Below are 11,561 nucleotides of genomic sequence, written 5' to 3'. Positions count from 1 at the left end.
TGAGGAAGCTTAGTTAAGATCTCCTTTACTTGAATTATATTCCAATATTACAACCTTCACTTACCAAAAACAAAAAAAATATTACAACCTTACATATTTGAGAAAGTGAAGGTCTAAGATCTTCCACTTATTTTCATGGAACACTTTGAGTCTCAGAAAAACATGGAGTCCCTTCAATGGCAAGTGGAGTCTCGGAGTGATGGAATTTAAGAAATTGATAAAACTATTGTAGGGGAGAATACATCTAGGGTTTTAAAATTAATGGGATATTTAGTTATTCATACTCATAATATATCTAATTCTAATTTAATTATATTAACACAGGTTCAAGTAGGTTTGGGATAAAGGATCAAGTTAGACATAGGGTTGAGTTGGTCCATGATTGAGTCAAGCTCAGGATGGATTGGGCCAATTCAAGACCAATGGGGTTTTCCTGACAGCTTCGTTGGCAATGTTTAAAGTATCGTTATTGAGTATCGTATCCGTCAAATGGTTTTAATTGGGTACTTTATCGTTAGGGGTGTAAGTTTGGTCGTGACGGCCCTGACCCACCCTAAGCCCGCCCTGAGGGCGGGTTAGGGCCAAAATATTTTGACCCAGATTAGGGCTAAGGGCGGGCTGGGATTACTCTTTGGCCCATTGGGCCTATTCCAATCCATCCTTAGTTTTTGGCCATAGTTTTGTCACTGATGCTTGATCTCAATGAATTAGGAATATGAAAATGATAGGGCCAATTAGGGTTAGGTCTAAATATAAGGTTTATCAGGGCTAGGGACATGGCCAGAGACAGGGCTAATCAGGCCAGGGACATGGCTAATCAAGACTAGGGACATGACCAATCAAGGCTAGAGATAAGGCCAATAGGGCTAAAGACATGGCCAATCAGGACTAGAGATAGAGCCAATCAGAAAAGGAATGAGCTTGGCTTGGTCAAGACTAGGGACATGACCAATTAGGGCTAGAGATAGGACTAATCAGGGCTAAATACATGGTCAATCAGGACTAGAGATAGAACCAATCAGAAAAGGAATGAGCTTGGCTTGGTCTTGTAGGGCTTACAGTTAGGGACAATAGTCATTGACCATAATTAGGGTTAAAGTAGGAATGAACTTAGATTATAATATATAAAGTTGGGTTTAGGATTGTAAAAGCCCGACCCTATTGCAACCATATTTGTAGTTCTCTCTAATGTACTTTAGTACTATCCAATAGAGAGGCTTATCGATTTTATCTAATATTCATCTAATATATCGATTAGTACCGTATGGTATCGTGAAATATTTTAAACCCTTGCCTTTTTAAAGACTTGAGCGACTTTTGAGTGTAAAAAAGATTCATTTTAATATTTGAGAATATGAGAAGTCTACAAAGTGAGATAGTCAACAGCCGCTAAAGCGTGGCTCAACAATTCCAATGGAAAGAAAAGCACGTGACTTAATTCAAAACTCCATTTTTATTTTTTTCGTCCAAGAAACCCCTTTATTCAAACGGAAGGAGGGAAAAGTTGGTGAAACCGTGAAAGTACACCGTACTTCCATGGCCCAACCGCTCAACTAAAGAAAGGAGTTCGCTTTTCAAATATTAATAAAATATAATATTTACTATAAATAAATCCAAGAAGAAAAAGAAGAAAGGAGTTTATTTCAAACTTATTATATTAAAATATTAATAAAGTACAAAATCTAACATATTAATATATTATAACCCAAAAACTTTACGTGAATTAGGTTTCCGAGATTTAGTATTTAATAAATATACGGAAAAAAGGGAAAAAGTGTGTAATTACGAAATTACCATTTATTTGATTGATTTTCTCGTGTTTTTTTTTCAGAAACGGCTTAGATGGAGTCGGAGGGCAAAAAGAAGAAAAGAGAAGATTTCTTATTTAAACCCTAAAAATCTGACGACCTCAGAGCTGAGACCTGAGAATCGCGCCTTCTAAACTTTAGAATCGCCTTCTCCATAGCTGGATCGACCCAACAAGGTACTTTCTCTTCTCTCTCTCTATTATCCTCCATTTTCTTCTTAATTATTTTCTGTATTTAATTTTAATTTTATTTTATTTTTGTTTTATATTATTATTTAGGTGAATTTAGATCCAAAATAAATAAAAAAAGAGAATTCTAAAATAAAATTCTCAGAAAATTTTCGCTTTTTTTTTATTAGGTTTTATCTGTTGGGTTGATTTGAAAGATTGAAAAGGGTTTGAATTGTGGGAAGAAATTATCATCTCTGTTCTGTAAATCTGTCTGAGAATGGATGCGAGGGAAGCTACGAGGTTAGCTTCATCGGAACCTCCAGGAATGATGATGGGTCCTAACCCATATGGGATGAGCTTGCACACCACTTCCATGCTCAGTCCCAGTTCTGCAGGGATAATGCAGAACCACCTTCGACTTCCTTATAATCAGGTTCCTACTTCGGCGCCTCGGCCTTCAGACCCTGCAAACCCTTCCGGTTATCATGTCGAGGGTTTGAGACCGAGTGGCTTTGCGGTGGTTAATGAGCCTGTAAAGAAGAAGAGAGGAAGGCCCAGAAAGTATGGTCCTGACGGTAACATGGCATTACCATTGGCTCTTCTCTCTACAGAAGCTGCTGGGCAGTCCACCAACAACAATTGCAATAACCACCACCAAAATGAGAGCGGCACTCCATCTTCTGAACCTCCTTATAAGCGACATAGAGGGCGGCCAGTGGGCTCAGGAAAGAAGCAACTGCAGGAATCGCTTGGTAAATTTGCATTTTCACTTCTACTAAAGTAGTTCATTGTGCATTTGTTGAGATAAATGTGGTTATGAATTTGGGTTGCTTGACAACAGCGGTTCCTGGCGTGGGTTTTACTCCGCACGTCATCACTGTTCAAGCTGGAGAGGTATGCGAATTTTATCCATGAATGGAAAAGATTAATGCATTGATTTTTATATGATGTAAAGATAGTGAATTGCTAGTTACTCCTCAGTGATACAGTGTATGTGATTAGTTGTAATTGGCTTGAATTGGTTTGTTGATATGGAAGAAAGCAAGAAGTCATCAGTTCATTAACTTTTAAGATCATTGGGTAATTTAATGATCCTTTTGAATTTCTCGATTTAATTTTAGATGGCTACCATTTCGATAACAGTCTTAAGTTATAACCTTCTATTTTTTGCAACCTCTCTTTCGTCCAGCAGGATTAGTAGTAAACAATAAGTTTTGCGTAAGTACCATTCATGAGGATATTTGATTAACTTCAAAGATGGCAACATGAATCTAAAATAGGACATAGTTGATTTGGCAGGTTTCGTCACTTCGTTGATCCATTTCTTTGGCAATCTCTTGCTCTTAAAACATTTTTTGGTACATCCTTGCCCTAATCCTTTAATGCATAGTGAGGCATGTGTTAAAAAAATACCTTTTTTGTTTGTTGTTGCCACACATTTAGATTTTTATTGTGGCATTTATAAATTGATTATGAGAAAAGACTATTGAGGATCCTAACAGTGTTTCGGCTTTTGAGGTTAAAAATTAAATGATTGGATCAGAATCTCAATACTCTTAGTTAAGAACTTTTCAGATAATTGGGGTGTGGACCATTTTGTAGTAAAATCCTTGACGACACTGATTACAGTGAGTAAACCATCAAGAGGTAGTTATTTGTTGTGTAGGTGCCCATAAAAAGAGGGTGGGTTTCACATGTCCATCGTTGATAATGATAACCTTCCACAGTCAAATTGTCCATTATATTTCACAAGCGAAGTTACCGACTTGCCTCAATGTACTTCATGAAATTAGGCTGAAAATATCATTCATTCCTGTTTTTCTTTGGCGGCATTTTTGTGTATTCATTAGTTACAATGCAGCCGTTATTCATTTGTTCGAAGTGTAAAGGACCGTCCTTGCCCTAATAAATAATTCCAAGGGCAATTTTGTAAACCAGTCACTTAAAATGACGATATCATATCATTAATGTCTTTCAATTATGATAGTGATCCAAACCAGGATAAACCTTTAGATTGCAGTCACTTTTCTTTTTGACATCATAGCACTTGTAATTTTAACCTCATTACTATATAGGGTCAGAAAATTGGGTGTATCTCATTTTTTGCCATTATGTACATTCACTTTTAAAATTCAGAAAAAATGAAGAACATATAATAAATGAAAGCAATTGAATGTTTAAAATAATTTTCTGTTCCTGTTAGCTGAATTTGTGTTTGTGGAAACTGTAGCAACAGTCAGGATTTGTGTTAAACTTTCTCTGCTGTGCCTCTTCACCAAATGCTACATGTTTAACTGGTGACTCAAAAGAGTAAACTCATGTTAAGATGGGAAATTGTTTACTTAATATGTTGTCTTACTTTTTATATGTTACCATGTTATTGTATTGTAGGACATTTTATCGAAGATCTTGGCATTCTCCAACCAGGGGTCACGTACGATTTGTGTCCTCTCTGCAAATGGTGCAATAGGCAACGTGTCTCTTCGCCAGCCTGCATCTTCTGGTGGTGTTGTAACTTACGAGGTTCGGTTGAAACTGCATTTAGATGTCATTTCCACACTCAGTCTGTCATATGTGTACATTTTTTGGCTATTGATAAAGATGAATATGGTTTTCTGATTGTGGAATGAGTCTTTTCTTTCTTATTTTTGCTATCGACGTTGAAATGTAGCACATAGTGATACCCTACCTAAGTAGCCTTTTGAGATAGATTCTAGGTTCTTTGATTGAAGGAGAGGGTAAAAAAACTGTCTCAGCTGATTTAGTACATTACCAAATAAAAAATATATTCGATAAGGAAAAAGTTCCATTCATGGCTGATTTATGAAGCATTTCCTATGCAATCCATCTAATTGTGCAACATGGAAGGATGATGTGGGAAGACCATAGGCTCGCTAGGTATTAGTGGAAGGGGTGTTTTTCTGCCCTTTGTCTCATGCATGCTTTCCTCTTCACTTATCCATCACTCCACTGATGACTGGAGGGTGACTGCAACAAGGAGGGAGATGACAAAGAGGTTTATAATAGCTTGGAATATTCCTTTTATGTAAAGGAAGTTGCCACCTAGATGAGGGTCTAGCACGTATACTCATCTCTCACGAATTGACTTACAAAGGACAAGGTAGAGGTCTTTGTAAGTGTAGGTTAGGTTCAAGATTACATGCTGGGAACTTTTTACATACCCAGCTCTGGTCAGCTGAAAGGCATCTATTTCAACTGAAAATTGTATACAAGAGAAAGGGGGAAAATGACTGAACTTGGGATTAGTGTGGCTCCCTAGGCTACCAATGTACTCTCATTGAGGATTAAGTTGAGATTAGGCCTTCATTTCAAAAAATATTTGGTCAGCCTCTTGGCTGGAAATGGAATAATGCAGATTTTGGTTATTTTGGAAATTCTTACTTGGGCGACATTATTGACAAAATGGAACATTTTACTACTTTCTAAATAGATAATTAAAATTGGGATAAGGGTAGGAAATTAACTCTTTTTTGGAATAGGCGATTATATATATAGGGGATGGGGGTATTACATGATATTAGTTAGAGCTTCGCCCGTAGCCCCTAGTGGATTCAAACTCTGACCTCTTACTCGGAGGTGTTGGTTTTTACCAATTGAGTGCCTCCAATGCTTTTCTAGGCCCTCAAGGACTTTTGTGGAACTTGTCTTTTGGAATCCCTTTTCTTGGATTTTGATTTTTTTCTTCTTTGGATTGTTATTATTATTATTTTTCCTATTTTTGATAGTTTTACGCTGAAAACTTTTGTTGGTACAAATGAGGTGGCTTCACTGACAAAAACCCAAAGCCACAGGTGAATTTGACCCACCGATGAAATAGGGGTTTTCTGTTCAATGAATTTGAAATTGGTAGCAAAAAGGTGGTTTGCCGATTTCTTAGTGTCAGGTGCTTCTTTCCTTGTGTGAAACAGTGAAAGTGCCTGTGCTAATGGAAAGTCAATCGGGGGGCTCCACCTCCTTACCCCCTGGCTCGCGTAGCTAGGGGATGTAAATGGATAACCAAAATCCACATCTGAATCCATATTCGTATATGTATTGGAGAATCTGATTCCATATTAGATTTAGTTTTATTATTTTCACAAATGTATGAGTTAAGAAAATGCAGTTCTTTTCTAGATTTCTACTGTACACATAGCATTAAATTGAAAAAAAAAGAAAAAGAAAATCAAAGACTGAAGAGTAAACATGGTAGTTGTTGAACTCTGTAGTCTCAACTCTCAATCCTTAGCCTTCATTAACAAAATGGTAAATATGTCAACAGATAGTCGAAAATTATTATCAAACCATGCTCATACCTAGTTAGGAAAAACTTTATTAAAATGACAACACTCCAGAAACTATCCAAATCTGTCTGACAAATACTAGTCTGATTCCATCCGAATATTATCGGTTACAGGGTAATGTCACTATCCTAGCTGAATCCAATCCGTTTACATTCCTAGGCAGCAGTGAGTGGGACTGTGTTGTAGTTGAAGAGTCGACCATACTTCCTTTGTTAAAGCAAGCTTAAGTTTTACCAAACAACTATGTTCGGATGTTTAGGGTGACAAAACTCAGTGTCTATGCTATCCACTAGGACGTGTTTATTTATTTATTTGAGAGGGAGGGTGGGGCCGGAACTGGGGCGTGGTTTTGTAGCCATATCAAATGATATTCTCCCTTGCATGTGTTTGTATTCTGATTTATTGTTTGTTTTCCATCATTTTTCAGAAGATCTGTTTTCCTAATATACTTTTAAATCTTTATTTTCCCACGTGACATACTCCTTTCCAATTGGGCTGGCACTTGACAAGTGAGTATGTGCTTTGGGCCCCACATGATGCTAAAAAATGTTTTTAGACATAAATTAGGCCCCATATATTTAAAACTTCCACTGCATCTTTAAGTGGAATCGATGTGCCCCAGTTTATAAAATACGAGAATGTCCTATGGTCACAAGTTGGTAATGTTTCAAAGCAAGCCCCACAACCTTGCTGTTGCAGCCCCAGTACCAAATTGTACCATCATGGCCCATGTAATGGGCTCGTAAGAGCTGAGAAGTGGCCAGCCATATGTTGAAGAGTGGGGAAGCCACTTGTTATGGAAACTGTAGATATCTCTTTTCTGACCGAGTGAACAAGGGAGACAACACAAAATTTGTGAGGGTACTGATAGTTTCTCCATCATAACAAGAGAATGCTTGAATTTTCTTGCAAAAAGATTATAACATCATGAATAGGCAAAATGTGCTTCACAGCTGAGAGCTTGGCAAACCTGAGGGCTTAAAAATAGCATCATGTGCTTCCTAAGGTAATGACTCATGTCATTGTTGCTCCTTTTATTTTGTCAATCATTAGTAAGTCGTTATACTCTTAGAAGAGTGAAAACTTTGTTGCCTTACTGGCTAAGCACTTTGACTGCCCTGAAATGCCTTGGATCATTTTACTTCAGTTGGCATATATGTTAAATTGTTAATTGTCAAATGTATGTCTAGATTTGTGTAGTGTAAAAATATTACATGTGCATATTTGTCTATTTGTGCCAGTTGTACATGCCTTAGTTACCTAAAATGATTTAGTACAAAGAGTTATGCAGTCAATGTCTTTCCCTTTTTGACCGTCCCCATGTGAATATCCTAGAGAACAGCAGGTTGTCATGTGAATAAATTGTCATAAGTAAATATATGTATGCTGATATGGTGACTAATGTTTGAACCCTTTTTTTATGGCCGGGGGGTGGGGGGGTTGGGGCTGTATTTCAATTGAGTTACAACTTACAGCAAGGATTGGCCTTAAGCTTGTACTTGTTCACACTTATTATTATGGATTACAGAATCAAAAGCATGTAAGATAAGGTTCTGTGGTGTATGATCTTTGTCTATGATACTGTTTTGGTAGATGAGACACACAAGCAGGGACCATGGAGGTCAACCTTGAAAACAGAAGACCTGAAGATAATTAGAACCAAGGCCGAATATATGGTATAACTTTAGCAACATTTGGAAGGAGTTACTGAGGGTTGAATATTGTTGAGAGGGAGATCCCACAAATTGATTGTTTTAGATATCTAGGATCACTTGAAAGTTGTAAATAAAGTAGGTGGCGTACAAGATGTTGGATTAAAATAGGGTTGGAAAGTGCGTCCTGAGTTCTGTATGATCTATAGTTGTCTAATCGTCGTCTAGATGATGTCTAGGTGTAAGCATCTTGGTTGGCTCAGTTGTCTTGTATGCCTTGGTTGCCTTGTTGGTGTTGACGTACTCTTTTACTCTCTTCGATCCCATGGTTTGGCTAGGTGCCTTGAAACAATCTGTGAGCTTTTCTTGTTTATTAAATCCTCAATGTGTGATATAAAGGGTACAGGTGGATTTATAGGTGCCCAGGCCTCGTTGCAAAAGCTACATGGTGCAATTCCATCCTATTGCTCGCAGTTTAAATTGAAAAAAGCCTCGCCTTTGAGGCAGGGTTTAGGCTGCAGACATCTACCCTTCCCAAACCCTGCAGTAGCAGGATTCTCATGCACTTGGACACTCTTTAAATACACCCATACTCTTGCATGGCACTAGTTTTGCCACATGGCTGGTCTGATAGTGCTGAAGTCATGCAGGCAGGTAGACTCTAGGGTACCCTGCTCACATGTGAATTTTCAGTCCAAATAAAATTGGCCTGACTTATGAATTTATGACTATGAATAGGGTGTATGACACTACGGAAGAGGTGCATGGAAATACATTTAAGGTTTAATAACTGAATTGGAGGTTGAAATTTGAAACATGATTAATCCCTATAGACAATTTCCGTGTGGCACACACCATATGCTTGTGCCCACCTGTTGAACACTTCTCAGGATATGAAAGCTTATCCCTTGTTTGGATATATCAACACAGGTTTTACCTGTTGAACCGCTTAGTCTGTTGGATCCTGTTGGATCATGTTTAACTCTTATTTACTGATTTACAAACCTTATAGGAAAAATGCAAGTATAATACTTTTGACTTCTTCATGAAGAGCTAGTAATTTCCCCGGTTTAATGCATTATAAATTTATTAGTTTCAAATTTTTGTTGACTCCAAGTCTTTTTTGGCACCTTTTGTCCATGTTAAAACCCTGTACAAGGAAAATTTTCCTATAGTGTGCTTTTGTTCATGCTGGTTTCTGAAAACTTACAACCTTCGGGAAAATTAATTTACATTCAAGATAAGGTACTTGGTAGGTAATTAGCAAAATTAAGTCTATAACCTATTAGTTGTTATCCACTTGATTTTCCACAAATGACATGCAAATGTTTCTATGTGTGTATCCTTCTTGCTGATGTCATTGAGCATGTCCAAGCTTTGATCCAAAACTGTAACTTGGTCATGGTATGGGTTCCACCACATCTAAAGTTAGTACTTGTCTGTCTGGTCTTCTGAAGGGAACTCCTAAGGATGGCCACTTTGTTTTAGTTGGTGATTGTGCTATTTGGACATTGCCTGATCATTCAGGCCCTATGGTCAATGATTCAAATTAACTGATTTACCAGTTGAATGTTGTGGGGAAACCATCTACTGTTGTGAATTTTCTGGTATTAACTTGTAAGTGATTCGACCTCAACCTAACTTTTTTTTCCGACAGTTGTTTGAACATTGGATTTATGCTACTGGAACAATGAAAATCAATTGAGGAATACATGGTTTCTAGCAACGGCCGTTAAGTTCTGGCTTTGCTCCTTTGGAATGTAGTTGGCTTTCCAATTAGTCATTTTCTTTCCATCTTATTGCTCACTGGCAAGTCTTCCAACATTGTGTTGCCTCCTGTCCTTTTCCTCTTATAAGATGTGCACAAGGCATGTATACAGTTTAATTTGGATGAGGACATTTCTTGTTATTTTCTGGGCACAAAACTTCCACATATACGGGCAGTGCTAGTATTCTTTTTTCTGATTTGAAACAAAGGCAGTTGGATGGTGTAATTTTTCAGTGAAATATTTAGAACTTTCAAAAGGGTTGGAAAATTATGAATTAAGACTGTTGAGCTTGTTGATGCAGGGCCGTTTTGAGATAATATCTCTGACAGGTTCATTTTTAGTTAAGGAAGATGGTGGCTCTCGGAGCAGAACTGGGGGTTTGAGTGTCTCACTGGCAGGCTCCGACGGTCGGGTTGTGGGTGGTGGAGTGGGAGGAATGCTAAAGGCAGCGAGTAGTGTACAGGTTTCTGTCCATAAATTCAGTCCTAGTTTTTGTTGTGTCTTTGGTTAAGTTTTCAACTAATGACTACATCTGTTGTGCAACACCACCAGGTAATTGTTGGAAGCTTCTCCACTGACGGAAGAAAGTCGAAGTCAGATTGCCAGCCTTCAACACCAGCTCCGCAGACTGTAGGTTTAGGGGCACCTATTGCAACAGGTAGCCCCCCTTCTCAAGGAGCATCAAGTGAATCATCTGCACAGCCTGGTAGCCCACTTAACCACAATTCTGTTGCCTGCAACAACGCAGGCCAACCAATTCAGGGTATGTCAATGTATTCACCCATGGGATGGGGCTCTCATTCTGCAAATCCTCACTGAAGCAATGCTGATGTGATTTTGCTGGAGAGCCCGTCAGGCTATTACTGGTTAATAATTGGCATAGAAGGTGAATATTATTTGGGGTGCTGATGGTACTATGAGAAATACTGAATGATCATCTTGGTCACTGGGTAGAACTGGTTTTGCAGTAGAAGGGTTTTCAGGGTGGATCTGAGGTGGTTTTTTCACCTTAGGACTGAGACGCCGCATCTGTTCAGAGAACAGAGATGTTCACATCCCCAGATTTTCCGGAGTTCTTTTTTTGCTTTTTGTTGTCAATAATGAAATTGATTGTTACTATTTTTACTGAAATGTAGTTTTTTAGATTTTTTTTTTTAATGTGGAGATAATCGTGAATATACTAGTTGAATCTTCTGCATCTTGTCTGTTGGTTGACCTTTGTCTCCATTGGTGTTGGTTAGATGTGTTTACATGCTTGCTTGCATGCTGGAAAGCTTGTTTTTGTTGTTGTCGTCGTCTTCGTCGTTTCATATCATTTCCATGGACGAACTGCATTTGTTAAGCTTTTGATTTTCCAGTAAGCTGAGAAGCTGTTTTTGTTGGTGAAATGACATGACCTTTTGCAGCTAATGTGTGGTAAACTTTCAGCCTTCAGGAAATTCAATCCATCTAGATGGATTAATACCCAGGCTCATGGGTGTTAGCCATGAAGTAATTCCTTAAGCTAGTAAGGAATTAAAAGCCCTTCTGGTTTCTTTAACAATTTTAAACGTATTAATATGTCATAATGTTCTACCCCCCACCCCCCCCCCCAAAAAAAAAAAAAAAATCTGATAATGTTAAAAATTCATTCATAGCATTTTAATTTTACTAATATTTTTCGAACTTATAATTGAATTGTTGAATTGTATTGGTAATTGATGTTATGGTCAGTCAGATGGAATGTAAGATTGGGATTCCATTGACCACATAAATGATTCATCACATGGTTTTCCAAAATTAAAATATTTTATCTAATCTTCAACATTTGCACCGGTTTGGCCCTTTTTGAAAGTTTATTGTCAACTTTATTATCAATTGC

General features: G+C 37.8%; 1 protein-coding gene across 1 annotated transcript; it reads left to right on the top strand.

The window, feature by feature from the left end:
* The first annotated feature begins 1,904 nt into the window (after positions 1-1,904).
* On the top strand, positions 1,905-10,997 carry LOC149013285 (AT-hook motif nuclear-localized protein 8-like). Its single transcript, XM_089159316.1, has 6 exons — positions 1,905-1,984; positions 2,167-2,730; positions 2,820-2,872; positions 4,370-4,501; positions 10,002-10,163; positions 10,253-10,997. Exons 2-6 carry the CDS (start codon positions 2,256-2,258, stop codon positions 10,517-10,519), a joined length of 1,089 nt encoding a protein of 362 aa, XP_089015442.1. The 5' UTR covers positions 1,905-1,984; positions 2,167-2,255; the 3' UTR covers positions 10,520-10,997.
* Positions 10,998-11,561: the final 564 nt, after the last annotated feature.

This window comes from Hakea prostrata, chromosome 6 (genome assembly GCF_041222555.1).
Source record: "Hakea prostrata isolate BN-2017 chromosome 6, UWA_Hpros_2, whole genome shotgun sequence".
In the NCBI taxonomy this organism is placed as follows: domain Eukaryota; kingdom Viridiplantae; phylum Streptophyta; class Magnoliopsida; order Proteales; family Proteaceae; genus Hakea; species Hakea prostrata.
The sequence above is the reverse complement of the archived record's forward strand: the minus strand, read 5'-3'. Positions and strand labels throughout refer to the sequence as shown.